The 19,741-nt window shown below is 42.1% G+C and overlaps 2 protein-coding genes across 7 annotated transcripts in view; one reads left to right on the plus strand and one right to left on the minus strand.

The window, feature by feature from the left end:
• The window catches only part of APBA1 (amyloid beta precursor protein binding family A member 1), a 236,509-nt gene that overhangs the window by 52,428 nt on the left and 164,340 nt on the right, over nucleotides 1–19,741 (minus strand). The gene's annotated exons all lie outside the window — the stretch shown is intronic.
• Nucleotides 1–19,741, plus strand: part of LOC309634101 (uncharacterized protein) — a 76,303-nt gene that overhangs the window by 51,185 nt on the left and 5,377 nt on the right. Inside the window, exon 3 of one of the 4 annotated variants that reach the window (XR_014247839.1) lies at nucleotides 1,170–18,159. Coding sequence is in view for 3 of the 4 variants with exons in the window: in XM_082403702.1 (XP_082259828.1) it covers nucleotides 1,268–1,381 (114 nt within the window). In the remaining variant the exon portion in view is untranslated. Of the gene's footprint in view, nucleotides 1–735; nucleotides 18,160–19,741 lie in introns of those variants that run through there. The other 3 variants (XM_082403702.1, XM_082403701.1, XM_082403703.1) reach the window with 3 other exon arrangements.

Consider the following 19,741-nt stretch of genomic DNA (forward strand, 5'->3'; position numbering starts at 1 on the left):
AAACAAATATATGATTAGTTTCTCTTTGCTCCAAGATATGTTTGTGCTCCTGAAAATTGAAACTGCTGAAGAAACCCATAATTATTCACTCTCAATTCAAACTATATTATCAATGCACGTTTGTATTTCCTTAATGTGGTGAAGCAGGAAAGTTAGCATAGACATTGTAGGGGCATAATTATGTCATTAAAATGATAATAGCCTGGGCCTAATGAAGTGTTTTATATACACATTTATAATGGATTCAATTAATACCAATGGAACATTTTGAGATAATTGTCAGAATATTCTATTTCCATCCTCTTTTCCCACAGGGAAAATGCTCCCATTCCCATCTCCAAGTCTGTTCAACCCATGGCAAGGCTGTAGTGTGAAGATCTGGCCCACCTCATAGTTCGGAGAGAACCTTGCACTGCAGCAATCTCCTCAGATAGAGGCTGCTTTCATCTTGGGGGGACCACACAGATCACTCATTTTATCACCATTTAAAGGGCTCCAAGCTTCTGAAACCATGTTCTTAAAGGCAAAAAAGAAAAAAAAAAACCCCACAAAACTGACTAGTTAAATATTAACTAGAGTCATCCCTGCAAGGTGGGATAAATTATCTGATAAAGTTGATCTATAAACCGATGTTATCTTTTCCCCAAAATAGCCTCACTGTATTTATTGGAAAGGTATTACAATTTGTGATGGACTCATTTATGGAGGAAGCCTGCTATTCATTTCTCCATCTAGGTCCATATTCCCTGATGGTTCTCCTACACTGTCATCCTCAGGCCACACTGAACGGTGAGAAGAAAACCAAAGTAACTTTTAGTTTGCATTAAGAGATGCAGCTAAGAGCACACTATTTGCTGTAATAACACATTATCTGCTAAGAACAATAATAGCTACCATTTGCAGATGGATTACTATGTGCCAGGCACTGTACAGGGTTCATTATGCCCATTAGTTCATTTATTAGCAAAACAGTTCCTAATGCGCAAGGCACTAATCTCCATTCAGTTTCATTAGCATCATGGAAGCAAAAGACACAACATAGAGCCCAGAATTAGAGGCTACAGTGCCCAAAGGAACTCATTTTCACAGCAAATAACAATGCCACGCTGATGGAGAGGAAGCAAAGTGCACATCTTTCTAAGTGATCAAACAGTCTTTTCTCTTTTCAGGTCATCTTGGACTTGTGAGCAACAGGCAAACCTGATTACATTTCTTCCCGTCCTATTCCTATTCCAGCTCTGTTCACTTACTCCTACTATCAAGGGAAATGCGGAGAACTCACAATGTGACAGGACTAGGAGAAGAAAACCAAGAGCAAAGCAGCAAACATAATTCTGAAGCGCGAGGATCCACCTACCTCGTCTTCGTGACACTCAAACTGGTACATCCAAAAATTCTCCATCTTTACTGGTATTCTTTGGGTAGAAGGGCCAGCTCTTGTGGGTCCACTTGTGAGCTGAGGCTAACTCCTGACCTCAGCGTGTGTCTGATGGATTGTTTCCAGTGGTGTTAGATGTTTCCTAGTCAATAATGCAACTTGTAACAGGAGATGTGGCCACATCCCAGGGTGACTGACCCAGCTGCATTAACCCCTGGGTGCCCAGTGGCCCTGGCAGTCGTGCGCCACTGGTGGGGCATCATCACCTGACGTTTCTGAGAAGGGGCAGACCTACCCCGGCTGGCAGTGATGCCTCCTATTTCTGGGGGAAACAAACTCGGTTCTGAGGTGCTACCAGAAACTTTCACACACTCTATAAACTCCGCTGCGTTTATAGAACCTGTGAAAAAAAGCATCTAGTTCGTGTGGATGGAAGGAGCGGGAATTGGGAAAAAGAGCCTCTCTTAAAACCTGCGTCAGAATGCACCTGGGCATGTGGCCAGCCAGGGCCTGGGGCTCTGGGGGCACAGGATGCTGAACGTGGACCCTCCCTTCCTCTTCACGTTTGCTGAACATTCTTGTGCTCTAACGTCCTTGCACTGCAATCTGAAGAAGGGGAAATGGCAAGCCAGATACACAAACACAAAAAGAAGCTGTCCCCAGGGTCGGCATGGTTTGACCCAAACCAACAGGTAATCCCAAACTGGGTTTGAGAGCTGGACCAGGTCTGTGGTTCTCAGAAAAGTCAAGACAAACATGGGTGGAACTGAGCTGGAGGGAACTAATGGAAACAGAGGTGGGCAGGGTAGTTCTGAAGCCTGACAACAGGAAACAGACAGAGAGACCTCCCAGAGCCAATGTATCTCTTAACCAGCCATGGCAATGGGGTAGCACGTGGGTGCGTGAGACATGAAAGGCACAGAACACTCAAGACACTCGTTGTAACGGACGGCTTTGGCCTTCTTTCTCACCTAACTCTTCATGAGACATGCTGACAGGTCTCTCTCCCTGAGTCTACCTGATGAATTGTAATAGAGTCAAAAGGTAGAAAAAAGAGAAGCAAAGGACCTGAACAATCCACAGCTGGAAAGCCCACCCATGCTAAGTGACGGTTTCCTGTGCTGTGGACAACTCTGCAGGCCAGACCAGAGAGAGGGGGTCCTCGGGCACTTCTCTGTCCCTCCTCTCTTGTTCTTGTGTTTCTGACCACTCTGCGTGCAGCCAGATTGTACCTACTATAATCTGGGTCAGTCTGATGCAATTCCTGTGGCTGTCAGCCCCATTCAAGGAAGCTTTTTCAAAATGGTGAGCAGTGCAGGAGGTATTTCTTCTGAATTTACAGCACTGGGCATCTCTCAAAACACTGTCTTCTTTCCATGAGTTAGTTAAAAGATAGAAAGCCTCTGGGTGTTGACTCTCAAGTGTCCAAATTAAATAGCCCCTACCGCTGAACTCTCCCTGGCTCATGTGTGAAGCCGTTTTCTCCATTATCACTCTTAAAAATTGCTTTGGTTTGGATTCATGAGCCACTCAGGCCAGACTGAAGCCATCAGAATCTTCACTGCTGCTGTGGAAAGCTTGTAATTTTTTCAGTTGTTAACCAGAGAACCACCATCACAAATAAAGACTGAAAATCACCAGAGAGACTGCAAAGAAAACAGACCTTCTGGAAAGTTACAGAAAGCATCTACACACAGTGCTCTGTCTGTGCAACAGAATCCAGAATTCTTCCCCTGGCTCTCTTCATTCTTTCCTTCCTTTTAATGTTCAATCTGCACCTGAAACCTGCTTAATTATTCACCATGGCCTTCTCCATGCCTCATCCATAATGGATAACACCTGCGACCGAAAACTGCTCCCCCCAACAGCAAGACAGCAGTTGAGATGGGAGCATAGAGAACGGGAGGCACACCCCACAGCTGAGGGAGAAGTCAAGGCGCCAGGAGGCCAGCCAGCCTCAAGGCCTGTTCTCTCAGCACCGGCAAGACCCCTTAACTTGGTGCCTCTCTACCTCCTTTTGCGCCATGGCATACAGAGAGATGACAGCATTGGGACAGCACGCTGGGTCACCTGGAGAGGGTCTGGAGCCCCAAGTGAAGCTGCCGGAGTTGAAGGCAACATAGCCGGTGGTCCAGGTCGCCCCTGTGTCCAAAATCCAGGGGGATCATTGGCACAGTGGTTGAAAGCTCTGCCTTAGCTTATGAAGGACTCTTTACAGAAAATTCTTTGGGCTCTGGAAGTCCCTTGAGAATAAAGTTAAAATCCTTCTACTTAAGAATCCATGTGGTCATGCGTGTTCCTTCAGGACAAAATCCTTCCTCTTTCCCACTTCCACAGGCCCTCCTGAGCCCTAACTTTCTCTGACATAGCCGCCCGCCTCACCTCTGTGCTGGCTCACATCCCGATTCCCTTTTTCACCACTTTGGCTTCATTCTCTGTCAGTCATGTCAGGATCTGTAGATCTGCCCATTCCCAGCCAGACAACAAAATTCATATAGCCTGGGAGCTGGGAATGGCTGACAAGGTCGGCTGGGGGGAGGAGGAGGCCAGCAGCTGCTGTGTCCTCAGGCTTTAAGCCCAGCAGCTCTTTGCTGGCACAAGGTAATGACAAGACACCAAATGTGGTAGATGGACTTCTTGAGTGGCCCCTGTGACCCCCAGCTTCTGGTATTCAGACCCTTGTGTAATCCCCTTCCTGGGGAGGGAGTGTGGGCTAGTGAGTTACTCTAAGCAACAATAAAATACAGCAAAGGTGATGGGATGTCATTCTGCGATGGGAAGTCACAGTCTTTTGTAACCCATCTCGCTATCAGACTCAGCCTTCTCGTCCGGCACACTTTATTAACACAAGCTGCCATGGAGGAGAGCGCCCAAGTCGCAAAGAACCTAGGAGGCCTGTGGCCAAGAGTCATTTCGGAACTGAGGTCCTCAGTCCAACAGCCCATGAAGAGCTGAATCCTGCCAGCAAGTGCAAGAGCTTGGGAACAGGGCTTTCCCCAGGTGAGCCTTAAGGTGACTACAGGCCCCTGACACCTTGACTGCAGTCTCTGAGAGGCCCCAAAGCAGAGGACCAGTTAAGACATGCCAGATTTTCGACCAAAGAAACTGTAAGATAATCAACATGGCTTGTTTTATGCCACTAAGTTTTGGGGCAATTTTTTTACACAGCAGCAGATTTTACACAGCTAAGACACTAAAGGCGGCTTCAGAGGAAAGCCTCAAGAACAGAGAAGACCTGAGGTCTGGCTGAGGGCTCACTAAAGAACTAGCCTCGAACAGATCATAAACTCTGCACAGGCAGGCCCTGTGTCTGTTTTAGCCAGAGCCTGCATCTCCGTGGCTGCTGTATCCCTGGTGTCTTGCATGGCGCCTGAGCTATAGAAGGAACTCGAAAGTATTTGTTAAACAAGTGGATGATAAGTTGAGAGATAGACTTTCAATTTGTGATGAGATAAAGCAGTCACAACTCTCTTTGGTTCACTGACAAAACTAAGAATAGTGTGGCTATGTGGCCAGGCCCTATTTCTTACTCATAGATAGTGTCCTCTATATAGCTTGTACTCTATTAAACCGAAAAGTGTTAGCAGGGGAACAACTGTAACAGCTCAACCCAATCACTTTATGGCAATTTGCATGGCAGATGGTTGAGAGCACATTTATTCCTCTGATATCATTCATTTGTCTAAGAAGAGGTTTCCTATTGGCTTCTGAGTTCTATTTAGCAAAATATCCTGGGGCCCATTTTTGCTGTCCTGACAGCAGATCCTTTGGTTCTAAAGTTATGCTTCTGGATAAGTTTCTGGGATGTTAACCTAGAGGCTCTGCCAGCCCCCCTTTTCTAAACAGTATGAGCCATATTAACAGAACAAAGTTGGTTTTAGAGCCAATACTGGGATACTGGTATACTCTTCCATAGCAGGCCAGGAGAGCGCTCTGAGTTAAGGATGTTTGGGGTCTAGTCCTTTTCAAGCCACAAAAGGACACAGAATGGAGCTGACTATCCTAGGAAAACTCTCCTCCCTGCCCCCCACCTGCCAAGAATACATCACATTCCAGCTAGGAACTGATCTACTCAGGGAAATCAGGCCCCAACAGAATACGTATTCATTCTAAAGTCTGTCTCCTTGACTGCAGATCTCATTTCAACTCCATCCTTTGCTATTCAGATCCTGGAAAAACTATGGCTGGCCAGAGCTCCCTAAGGAGTGTGGATTGGCAAAAGGACCTCTCAGAGAAGGATACCTTAACAAGAATCCTTCATGAAAACAGAATCCTCCAGCAGCAAAAACTTTTTTTTTTTTTTTGTCAAAAATGGTTCTTTTCACTCACCCCTGTAAGCTTGACAGCACAACCATGACAGGATAAGATGCTGCCAACAAGCCTTAATGAATTAGCACGTATACTTGACCTTGGTCAACAGTTTCCTAGCAACAACAACAAAAATCCACGTAGGCTGATGTTGGATTCAGGATAGAGGGAAACGGAGAGAGGATGGGGGTAGGTGATGTTAAGGAAACCAAGGCCCAGATGAAGCCAGGATGCTTCTCCACCCTCATTACATCATCTTTCTCCAAAAAAATTAAAAAATTAAAAAAAGAAGGTGGGCACAAAAGTGCCCATGATCAGGGCAGGTGTTAACATCAAGCCCTCACTTCCCAGGATTTTGCAATATCTCCCTCTCAGCAGGAAAGTGGCTGGTTTCTGACTAAGAAGTGTTAGTGCCGAAATGGTTTCCTCCCTCAAAATACTTTCACCAATTGGTCTCTGGAACTGGGGATGCCAATAAAAGGTAAGTGTTATGTTAAGGGGGTGGTGCATACTGCCATTATCACTAATTAGCAGTTTAGTTTGACTTAATCAGACCAGCCCTGCAAAATAAAAGCTGATACTACAGTGTCGCTCAAAGTGGAACTGGAGACCCTAGGTTATTCAGAGTGCCTGACCAGATGGGCAGCACCGTGAGGGCACGAGAGGGATGTGAGTGCTGGGGGAAGCAGAAGGGCAACACCAGGCTGGAGAAAGTGAGGAAGGGGTGCTAACAGCCAACTCCTCTAATTCAGGTTGCCGCTGACCAACCCTAAATGTTAAGTGAGTTTTGACCTACTAAGGCAACTAATACACCAAACTTGTAATTCTGATTTCACATTTCCACGGAGGACTCAATATCTGAAAAACCATTTTCGCTCAGCCATTCTGGGAAATAAATCTGATAACTTATTTTACTGATGAGGAAACTGAATCTGAGGAAGAAAGGAGGTGACCAACTCAACGTAGCTGCAGCAGGTCAACGATAGGGCTAAGATTTACGTATAATGAATGCTTACTGAGCATCAGCGCTGTGTGACTTCCTCTGAGTTACAAGAGGAGGAGAAGACACTATGCCTTCAATAGACTTGACAGTGACTTACAGAGGCAATAGGCTAATGCACGTGAGACAAGTAGAAAGACAGACAGTAAAGAATCAAGTTTTAAACTGTAGTTTGCAGTTTAAGTTGGTGGTTACTAATTTTGACTGGGCCTCAGAAATACTGATGATAAGACCCGACCTCCAGAGATTTTAATCAGGAAGTTTGGAATCTGGAATCTATCCATTCAAAGACTGGGGCCCTGACTGCACTGAATACGAATGTGATCTGGTCAGAAGTGAGAGCCAGTGTGGTAAGGAGTTGGGTATGGAGGCAAGTCTGCATAAACAGAAGCAGACGTAGAATTTGTAAGTACAAGGAAATGAGTAAGCCAATGCAGGGCGGGGTCGGGGTCGGGGGGTCCTTACACACCAAAGGTGCCATCTGGTCTCGGTCCAGTGGGGTCTGCCTAGTCATACCTGAAATCACATGAGGAAATTACTGCCTGGAGGAATCTGTCTTTGCCCAAGACAAAGGGTGTAGACATCTGGGATAATTTGCCCTCTAAAGCTGTGAAATGTGTCAAAGACCATGACTGGTAGGTCAAGGCTGCTGGGTCACATAACCCAGCTATTTTCAGCTATTCTGTCTGGGGAAACTGAGGTCAAAATGCCCAGCCTGGCTCCAAACCTCCTTCAATCCATTCCCAGACTTCATCCGTTTTTGGTGTCCCACTGCCAGGATGTGACCAACTAAAGAGGTCAACCAGGCACACCAAGTGAGCAGCTGAGTGCCCGTTGTCTTACTGTGCAAAACAGCAGGAGAAAGAAATTGCCAGTGGGACTCTTCAGGAGAGTGAGGTGGCCTTTGTCAAAAGAAAACAACATCCTCGCCATGGCTGCTCTCCAGTGAAAAACTGTTTCAAAAAAAGTGGACTGAGGAGCTACATCTTTGTATAAGAACATGTTGTCAGTTACACCTGTAATGGGAGTATTTCCCATTTTGAAGATGATCACATTTACAGATAAATCGCATTTCATAATTCCATGGGCCCAGGATTTAACTGGGTTACATATGGAACTCAATTATCTATGATCTATCTGCTCCCCTCCCTGCACCGTCCCTCCTCCCCTGTCCAGCCCCAGTCCACTGACAGAACATACCCAGAGTGTACAGTTGGGAGAACTGACACAATGGTTTCTAGAGACTCCTGGGAAGTTTCCTGAGCTCCAACTTACTAAGTGAGCATGTGAGACACCCAAACCGTGGCCCTGCGTGCTGCGTTTCTACCTGGAAAGTGATAACAAAATGCTCTCTGGCAAAATCATGCAGTTCCTTCCCTGTGGTTCTCCCCAAATTTCTTGGCACAGCTTCACATACACACTGACTAGTGAGACAATCCATTAAAAAGTTGAGAAAGATTCCTCTTGGGAGTGGCGTCAGGTCTAGAGAAAAAACTGGAGCCTGGGGGTTAAAAAAAAATCAATCTTTCCCATCACGTATCTTCATTCCACGGAGCACAGAGAATTGGAGGCCTCGCGTTCTGCTGTGCAGATTATCAGACTGGTTTGTGCTGGTGATTCCAATATGGTGATGGTCTGATGACAGTGGGGAGATACCTGCCTTGCCCTGTAAACAGGGCTGGTCTGGAGCTGAACTGACAGGTAATACTCAAAAGGTGAGTTAAAATAATCAGGAATACTTCAAATCCAGGAGGAGAGAGCAAAAGCACACATTCTCCTACCTCCTTTGGCTTTTTCATGATTGAAATAAATTACATATTTGCTCTCTGATAGGGACTTCCAGGTCAAGCCTTTTCATTTCCAAGTTGTAACAGCAAGATTTTCACATGTTTAAAAACATTATCCTGGTCACATCAGGTCCTCATGGTTCACAGAAAAGTGAATTTTTTAATTGACAGCACAGTTCTGTTATTTAGAGCATTACTCCCCATTGCCAAGGATATGGCCATTTACTGCTGACCCTAAGTTGCAGAATGGACCATTATATGTACCCTACCATGGCTTATGGCACCTTGAAAACATTTCATTTTTAAAGTACAGACCATTAACCTAAGTGAGTATATAAACCTGAGGAGAAATCAAGGCATCCACTTTGACCTCAGCAAACATCATTCTCACTGCAGCTATTCGTATTCTGGCTGCCATCCTTCCCATGTATGTTCAGCAGTTTCTAAACTCTAAGCCCATTATCAAACCCACAGTTCCTGAACTCTTCAGGTTATTCACTGTCAAGATGCAAATCCACTTACCAGTTAGGGTTCTTCACCTTAAGCAGTACAGCCCTATCCTTGACCTACTTTTTACCTCCTTACTCTTATGTGTGTAATATAAGCCAAATCCAAGTGTGTGTGCTTAGTACATACACAAACACAGCATGGAATTAAAATGAAAAACTCAGAACACTCAGCTCACCATGTAACAGTTAATAAAGCAGTCACTTTCTATAAATTGTGCACATAATATACAGAAGTGTTCGCCTTTCTCTGTTTTTTCAAGAAAATGGACGATAACATTGAGACAAGCCCTTTGTACAGTTAGTGATCTCTGAATAACGATTCCAACTCTTGTTTTTTTAATAAGGCAAAGAGATACAGAAATAGAGTTTTAAAAGTCAAACGGTACTATATGGCTTAGGGCAAAAACTGAAGCCCTTTTCCCTACTTCTCCCCACTCCCTTTTAGCATTTCTTCTGGTATTTACTTCCACATCATAAATAGCGTGTTTACACTGCCTCTCCTTGATTTTTCAATTGCAGACATTATTTCTTGGCTTCTACTATAAAAGACTAGGATTTACCCATTTTATACTATACCTTCCCTTATCCTCTCAATATTACCATTTTTGGTTAATCAATATTCAGTGTTTACATGCTGAGGACCATGCACGTGGTATTCCCTGAGACACATGCATCATATTATTGCATTTCGTGCCTGCGTAACAATTGTTTTAGTGAGGTAAATAGCTGCATTGTTTTTCCATTTGCTTAGTTTTCTGTATACTGATCAATAATTTATGCCAAACTCTCTAAGACAATCTAAGATTCCTCTCAGTACAAACATATTAGGAAATCTCACATGGAGACAAGATGGAGTAAAAGGACTTGAGCTCACCTCTTCTTACAAAAACACCAAAATCACAACTAACTGCCAAACAAACATCAACAACAAAACACCCCCCCAGAACCTACCTAAAAAGATACCCTACATTCAAACACAAAGAAGCCACGAGAAGACATTAGGAGGGGCACAATCACAATAAAATCAAATCCCATACCCACCAGGTTGGTGACCCACAAACTGGGAAATAATTATACCACAGAAGTTCTCCGACAAGAGTGAAAGTTCTGAGCCCCACGTCAGGCTCTCCAGCCTGGGGGTCTGGCAGTGGGAGGATGAGGCCCCGGAGAATCTGGCTTTGAAAACCAGTGGGGTTTGATCACAGGAATTCCCCAGGGCTGGGGGAAACAGAAACTCCACTCTTGGAGGGTGCACACAAGGTCTCGTGCATACCAGGACCCAGGGGAAAAAGCAGTGACCTCATAAGAGACTGGGCCAGACCTGCCTTCTAGCACTGGAGGGTTTCCTGCAGAGGTGAGATGCAGCTATGGCTCACCGTGCGGACAAAGACACTGGTGGCGATAGTTCTAGCGAGTACTCATTGGCGTGAGCCCACCAGGAGGCTGCCATTTTCTCACCAAGACCTGGCCCCACCCAGCAGCCTGCAGGCTCCAGTGCTGGGACACCTCAGGCCAAACAACCAACAGGGTGGGAACACAGCCCCACCCATCAGCAGACAGGCTGACTAAAGTCTTCCTAAGCACACAGCTTCCTGCTAAACACACTGCTTGACAGAGCCCTGCCCACCAAAGGGACAGGACACAGCTCCAACCACCAGTGGGCAGGAACCAGTTCCTCCCACCAGGAAGCCTGCACAGCCTCTTAGAACAGGGGGCAGACAGCAGAAGCAAGAAGAACTACAACCCTGCAGCCTGCAGAACAGAAACCACAATCACAGAAAGACAAAATGAGATGGCAGAGGAATATGTCCCAGATGAAGGAACAAGATAAAACCCCAGGAAGAACAACTAAATGAAGTGGAAATAGGCAATCTATCTGAAAGAATTCAGAGTAATGATAGTAAAGATGATTGAAGATCTCGGAAAAAGAATAGAGGCACAGATCTAAATGTTTAACAAAGAGCTATGAAAACTAAAGAACAAACAGTGATGAGCAATATAATAACTGAAATGAAAAATACACTAGAAGGAATCAATAGCAGAATAACTGGGCAGAAAAATGGATAAGTGAGCTGGAAAACAGAATGGTGGAAATGACTGCCACAGAACAAAGAAAAAAAAAGAAAAGAAATGAAGACAGTCTAAGAGACCTCTGGGGACAACATTAAATGCACCAATATTCATATTATAGGGGTCCCAGAAGGAAAAGAGAAAGAGAAAGACCTGAAAAAATATTTGAAGAGATAATAACTGAAAACTTCCCTAACATGGGAAAGGAAACAGTCACCCAAGTCCAGAAAGTGCAGAGAGTCCCAGGCAGGATAAATCCAAGGAGGAACACGCCGAGACAAACAGTAATCAAATTGACAAAAATCAAAGACAAAAAACATTAAAAGCAACAAGGGAAAAGCAACAAATAACATACAAGGGAATTCCCATAAAGTTATCAGCTGATTACTCAGCAGAAACTCTGCAGGCCAGAAGGGAGTGGCATGATATATTTAAAGTGATGAAAGGGAAGAACCCAGAACCAAGAATACTTTACCCAGCAAGGCTCTCATTCAGATTTGACGAAGAAATCAAAAACTTTACAGGCAAGCAAAAGCTAAGAGAATTCAGCACCACCAGATCAGCTTTGCAACGAATTCTAAAGGAACTTCTCTAGGCAGAAAAGAAAAGGCCACAGCTAGAAACAAGAAAATTATGGATGGAAAACCTCACCAGTAAAGGCAAATATAAAGGCAGGAAATCATTCGCACACAAATATGATACCAAAACTAGCAATTGCACGAAAAGGAGAGCACAAATGCAGGATACTGGAAATGCATTTGAAATAAAAAGACCAGCAACTTTAAACAATCTTGTTTATATATAGACTGCTTTATCAAAACCTCATGGAATATCTACAATAGATACACACAAAAAGAAAAAGCAGTCCAAACACAACACTAAAGTTAGCGACCGAATCACAAGAAAACAGAAGAGGTAGGGAAGAAAAAAAGACTTTCAAAAACAAATCCAAAACAATTAACAAAATGGCAGTAAGAACATTCATATCAATAAAATTACCTTAAATGTAAATGGATTAAATGCTCCAACAAGAAGATACAGACTGGCTGAATGGATACAAAAACAAGACCTGTGTATATGCTGTCTACAAGAGACCCACTTCAGATCTAGGGACGCATGCAGGCTGAAAGTGAGGGGATGGAAAAAGGTATTCCATGCAAATGGAAATCAAAAGAAAGCTGGAGTAGCAATATTCATATCAGACAAAATAGACTTTAAAATAAAGACTGTCACAAGAGACAAAGTAGAACACTACATAATGATCAAGGGATCAATCCAAGAAGAAGATATAACGATTGTAAATGTATCTGCACCCAACATAGGAGCACCTCAGTATATAAGGCAGACACTAACAGACATAAAAGGAGAAATTGACAGTAACACAATAATAGTGGGGGACTTTAACACCCCACTTTCATCCATGGACAGATCATCCAGACAGAAAATCAATAAAGAAACACAGGCCTTAAATGACACATTAGACCACATAGACTTAATTGATATTTATACAGTATTCCATCCAAAAGCAGCAGAATACACATTCTTTTCAAGGGCACATGGAACATTCTCCAGGATAGATCACATCTTGGGCTCAAATCAAGCCTCAGTAAATTTAAAATTGAAATCATATCAAGCATCTTTTTTGACCACAATGCTATGAGATTAGAAATCAACCACAAGAAAAAACTAAAAAACACAAACACATGGAGGCTAAACAATATGCTACTAAACAACCAATGGATCACTGAAGAAATCAAAGGGGAAATTAAAATATACCTAGAGACAAATGAAAATGAAAGCATGACGGTTCAAAACCTACAGGGTGCAGCAAAAGCAGTTCTAAGAGAAGTTTACAGCAATACAATCTTACCTCAGGAAACAAGAAAAATCACAAACAACCTATCCTTACACCTAAAGCAACTAAAGAAGAACAAACAAAACCAAAAGTTAGTAGAAGGAAAGACATCATAAAGACCAGAGCAGAAATAAATGAAATAGAGAGGAAAAAAACAATAGCAAAGATCAATAACACTAAAATTTGGTTCTTTGAAAAGATAAACAAAGTTGATAAACCTTTAGCCAGACTCATCAAGAAAAAAAGGGAGAGGGCTCAAATCAATAAAATTATAAATGAAAAAGGAGTTACAACAGAAACAACAGAAATACAAAGGATCATAAGAGACTACTACAAGCAACTATATGCCAATAAAATGGACAACCTAGAAGAAATGGACAAATTCTTAGAAAGATACAACCTTCCAAGACTGAACCAGGAAAAAACAGAAAATATGAACAGACAAGTTACAAGTACTGAAATTGACACTGATTAAAAAAACTTCCAACACACAAAACTCCAGGACCAGATGGCTGCATGGGCAAATTCTATTAAACATTTAGAGAAGAGTTAACATCTATCCTTCTGAAACTATTCCAAAATATTGCAAAGGAAGGAACACTGCCAAAGTCATTCTATGAGGCCACCATCACCCTGATACTGAAACCAAAGATACCACACACAAAAAAGAAAAGTACAAGCCAATATCACGATGAACACAGACACAGAAATCCTCAACATAATACTAACAGACCAAATCCAGCAATACATTAAAAGGATCATACACCATGATCAAGTGGGATTTATCCCAGGGATGCAAGGATTCTTCAATATACACAAATCAGTCAATGTGATACACCATATTAACAAATTGAAGAATAAAAACCATATGATCATCTCAATAGATGCAGAAAAAACTTCTGACAAAATGTGACACCCATGTATGATAAAAACTCTCCAGAAAGTGGGCATAGAGGGAACTTAACATAATAAAGGCAATATATGAGAAACCTACAGAAACATCATACTCAATGGTAAAAAGCTGAAAGCATTTCCTCTAAGATCAGGAACAAGACAAGGATGTCCACTCTTGCCACTTTTATTCAACATAATTTTGGAAGTCCTAGCCATGGCAATCAGAGAAGAAAAGGAAATAAGAGGAATCCAAATCAGAAAAGAAGAAGTAAAACTGTCACTGTTTGCAGATGATATAATACTACTCATAGAAAATCCTAAAGATTCTACCAGAAAACTACTAGAGCTCATCAATGAATCTGGTAAAGTTGCAGGATACAAAATTAATACACAGAAATCTGTTGCACTTCTATACACTAACAACAAAAGATCAGAAAGAGAAAGTAAAGAAAAAATCCCATTTACCATCGCGTCAAAAAGAATAAAATACCTAGGAATAAACCTACCTGAGGAGGCAAAAGACCTGTACTCCTAAAACTATTGATACAAGATGCTGATGAAAGAAATCGAAAATGACACAAACAGATGGAAAGATATACCATGTTCTTGGACTGGAAGAATCAATACTGTCAAAATGACTATACTACCCAAGGCAGTCTACAGATTCAATGAAATCCCTATCAAATTACCAATGGCATTTTTCACAGAACTAGAACAAAAAATCTTAAAATTTGTATGGAAGCACAAAAGACCCTGAATAGCCAAAGCAATCTTCAGAGAAAAATGGAGCTGGAGGAATCAGGCACCGTGACTTCAGACTATACTACAAAGCTACAGTCATTAAAACAGTATGGTACTGGCACAAAGATAAATATAGATCAATGGAAAAGGACAGAAAGCCCAGGAATAAACCCACACACTTATAGTCAATTACTCTATGACAAAGGAGGCAAGAATACAATGGAGGAAAGACAGTCTCTTCAATAAGTGGTGATAGGAAAACTGGACAGCTACATGTAAAAGAATGAAACTAGAACACGGTCTAACACCATACACAAAAATAAACTCAAAATGGATTAAAGACCTAAATGTAAGGCCAGATACTATAAAAACTCTTAAACAGAAACATAGGCAGAGCACTCTGACATAAATTGCAGCACCATCTTTTTTGATCCACCTTCTAGAGTTATGAAAATAAAAACAAAAATAAACAAATGGGACCTAATGAAACTTCAAAGCTTTTGAACAGCAAAGGAAACCATAAACAAAATGAAAAGACAACCCATAGAATGGGAGAAAATATTTGCAAATGATGTGACCAACAAGGGATTAATCTCCAAAATTTACAAACAGCTCATGCGGCTCAATATCAAAAAAAACAAACAACCCAATCAAAAAAATGGGCAGAAGATCTAAATACATATTTCTCCAAAGAAGACATACAGATGGTCAAGAGGCACATGTAAAGATGCTCAACATTGCTAATTATTAGAGAAATGCAAATCAAAACTACAATGAGGTATCACCTCACACCAGTCAGAATGGCCATCATCAAAAAGTCTACAAACAATAAATGCTGGAGAGGGTGTGGAGAAAAGGGAACCCTCCTACATTGTTGGTGAGAATGTAAATTGGTACAGCCTCTATGGAGAACAATATGGAGGTTCCTTAAAAAACTAAAAAAATAGAGCTACCATATGAACCAGCAATCCCACTCCCAGGCATATATCTGATGAAAAACATGGTTGGAAAGGATATATGCACCCCAATGTTCACTGCAGTGCTATTTACAACAGCCAAGCCATGGGAGCAACCTAAATGTCCATCAACAGATGAATGGATAAAGAAGATGTAGTACATATATACAATGGAATATTACTCAGCCATTAAAAAGAATGAAATAATGCCATCTGCAGTGACATGGATGGTAAGTGAAGTAAGTCAAACACAGAAAGACAAATATTAGATGATATCACTTATATGTGGAATCCAAAAAAATGACACAAATGAAATTATTTGCAAAACAGAAAAACTCACAGACTTAGAGAATGAATTTATGGTTACCATGGGGGGAGGGTGCAGGGGAGGGATAGATTAGGAGTTTGGGATTGACATGTACCCACTGCCATATTCAAAATAGATAACCAACAAGGATCTACTGTCCAGCACAGGGAACTCTGCTCAATGTTCTGTAAAAACCTAAATGGGAAAAGAATTTGAAAAAGAATAGATACATGTATATGTATAACTGAATCACTTTGCTGTACACCTGAAATTAACACAACATTGTTAATCAACTATACTCCAATATAAAATAAAAAATTTAAGAAGTAGTATATCCTTCAAAGATAAAAAAGTTCTAATTAAATATAGATTTAAATATTAAAAAAAAATATTAGGAAATCTCTCATTTCCAGCATTTTTGGAAACCTCCTACCTGGAGTCCCCCAAGTTCTGGTCCACCCTGGACTGGCTGCTGCCTTGTCCTGTTACACGGTTGTCATCTCCTCCCCCATCACCCTGGGCATTGCTTTGCCTGTTTCCCCTGTTAGATTCCGTTTCCCGGATCCCATCTTCTTTCTTGAGTTTGTTTTACACTCCCATTTTGGGGAAGCAATCCTTTAGTAGCTTCCTGAGTAAAGGTGCTTGGGAGGTAAATTTTCTGGGACTCTGTGCAACTGAAAACATCTTTATTCCACCTTCACACTTAATTGGAAATTAGACTGGGTGTAGGCCTCCCAGTTTCCAGTGTTGCTTTTGAGGAGTCCATCACCATTTTGATTCCTGATCATTTGTAACCTGTTTTTACCTCTCTGAAAGCGTGGAGGATGTTCTCTTTCTCCCTTCTGTTCTGAAATTTCTGTGGATCTTTTTTATTTCATTGTTCCAGGCACCCAGTGGAATCTTTTAATCAGGAAACTCTCATGTCCTTTGCTTAGGAAACAGTCTTTCACAATTTCTCAATTTTATCTATGTTCCTACTTCTTTCCATCCATTGCCTTAATTATTCTACTTTCTTGAAGATTTCCTCTACTTTGTCTTCTAACCTTCCTACTAAAGGATTTAAAAAATTCCTGCTGCCATTTTTTAATTAAAAATTTTTGGGTGGATTAACCAAGATGGCGGAGTAGAAGGACGTGCTCTCACTCCCTCTTGCGAGAGCACCAGAATCACAACTGGCTGCTGGACAATCACTGACAGGAAGACCCTGGACTTCACCAAGGAGGATACCCCACGTCCAAGGACAGAGGAGAAGCCACAGTGAGACGGCAGGAGGGGCGCAATCAGAGTAAAATCAAATCCCATAACTGCTGGGTGGGTGACTCACAGACTGGCGAACACTTATACCACAGAAGTCCACCCACTGGAGTGAAGCTTCTGAGCCCCACGTCAGGCTTCCCAACCTGGGGGTCCGGCAACGGGAGGAGGAATTCCTAGAGAATCAGACTTTGAAGCCTAGTGGGAATTGACTGCAGGACTTCGACAGGACTGGGGGAAACAGAGACCCCACTCTTGGAGGGCACACACAAAGTAGTGTGCGCATCAGGACCCAGGGGAAGGAGCAGTGACCCTGGGGGAGACTGAACCAGACCTACCTGCTGGTGTTGGGGGGGGTCTCCTGCAGAGGCGGGGGGTGGCTCTGTTTCACCGTGGGGACAAGGACACTGGCAGCAGAGGTTATGGGAAGTGCTCCTTGGCGTGAACCCTCCCAGAGTCTGCCATTAACCCCACCAAAGAGCCCAGGTAGGCTCTAGTGTTGGGTTGCCTCAGGCAAAACAACCAACAGGGAGGGAACCCAGCCCCACCCATCAACAGTCAAGTGGATTAAAGTTTTACTGAGCTCTGACCGCCACAGCAACAGTCAGCTCTACCCACCACCAGAGCCTCCCATCAAGCCTCTTAGATAGCCTCAACCACCAGAGGGCAGACAGCAGAAGCAAGAAAAACTACAATCCTGCAGCCTGTGGACCAAAAACCACAGTTACAGAAAGATAGACAAGATGAAAAGGCAGAGGGCTATGTACCAGATGAAGGAACAAGAAAAAACCCCAGAAAAACAACTAAATGAAGTGGAGATAGGCAACCTTCCAGAAAAAGAATTCAGAATAATGATAGTGAAGATGATCCAGGACCTCGGAATAAGAATGGAGGCAAAGATTGAGAAGATGCAAGAAATGATTAACAAAGACCTAGAAGAATTAAAGAACAAACAAACAGAGATGACCAATACAATAACTGAAATGAAAATTACACTAGAAGGAATCAATAGCAGAATAACTGAGGCAGAAGAACGGATAAGTGACCTGGAAGACAAGAATGGTGGAATTCACTGCTGCGGAACAGACTAAAGAAAAAAGAATGAAAAGAAATGAAGACAGCCTAAGAGACCTCTGGGACAACATTAAATGCAACAACATTCGCATTATAGGGGTCCCAGAAGGGGAAGAGAGAGAGAAAGGACCCGAGAAAATATTTGAAGAGATTATAGTCAAAAACTTCCTTAACATTGGAAAGGAAATAGCCACCCAAGTCCAGGAAGCGCAGAGAGTCCCATACAGGATAAACCCAAGGAGAAACACGCCGAGACACATAGTAATCAAATTGGCAAAAATTAAAGACAAAGAAAAATTATTGAAAGCAGCAAGGGAAAAACGACAAATAACATAAAAGGGAACTCCCATAAGGTTAACAGCTGATTTCTCAGCAGAAATCCTGCAAGTCAGAAGGGAGTGGCATGATATATTTAAAGTGATGAAAGGGAAGAACCTACAACCAAGATTACTCTACCCGGCAAGGATCTCATTTAGATTTGATGGAGAAATCAAAAGCTTTACAGACAAGCAAAAGCTAAGAGAATTCAGCACCACCAAACCAGCTCTACAACAAATGCTAAAGGAACTTCTCTAAGTGGGAAACACAAGAGAAGAAAAGGACCTACAAAAACAAACCCAAAACAATTAAGAAAATGGTCATAGGAACATATATATCGATAATTACCTTAAATGTGAATGGATTAAATGCCCCAACCAAAAGACATAGACTGGCTGAATGGATACAAAAACAAGACCCATATATATGCTGTCTACAAGAGACCCACTTTAGACCTAGGGACACATACAGACTGAAAATGAGGGGATGGAAGAAGATATTCCATGCAAATGGAAATCAAAAGAAAGCTGGAGTAGCTATACTCATATCAGATAAAATAGACTTTAAAATAAAGAATGTTACAAGAGACAAGGAAGGACACTACATAATGATCAAGGGATCAATCCAAGAAGAAGATGTAACAATTATAAATATATATGCACCCAACATAGGAGCACCTCAATACGTAAGGCAAAAGCTAACAGCTATAAAAGAGGAAATTGATAGTAACACACTGATAGTGGGGGACTTTAACACCTCACTTACACCAATGGACAGATCATCCAAAATGAAAATAAATAAGGAAACAAAAGCTTTAAATGACACAATAGACCAGATAGATTTAATTGATATATATAGGACATTCCATCCAAAAACAGCAGATTACACGTTCTTCTCAAGTGCGCACGGAACATTCTCCAGGATAGATCACATCTTGGGTCACAAATCAAGCCTCAGTAAATTTAAGAAAATTGAAATCATATCAAGCATCTTTTCTGACCACAACGCTATGAGATTAGAAATGAATTACAGGGAAAAAAACGTAAAAAAGACAAACACATGGAGGCTAAACAATACGTTACTAAATAACCAAGAGATCACTGAAGAAATCAAAGAGGAAATAAAAAAATACCTAGAGACAAATGACAATGAAAACACGACGACCCAAAACCTATGGGATGCAGCAAAAGCAGTTCTAAGAGGGAAGTTTATAGCTATACAAGCCTACCTAAAGAAACAAGAAAAATCTCAAGTAAACAATCTAACCTTACACCTAAAGAAACTAGAGAA

This window comes from Balaenoptera borealis (assembly GCF_965194805.1).
Source record: "Balaenoptera borealis genome assembly, chromosome: 8".
Taxonomy (NCBI): domain Eukaryota; kingdom Metazoa; phylum Chordata; class Mammalia; order Artiodactyla; family Balaenopteridae; genus Balaenoptera; species Balaenoptera borealis.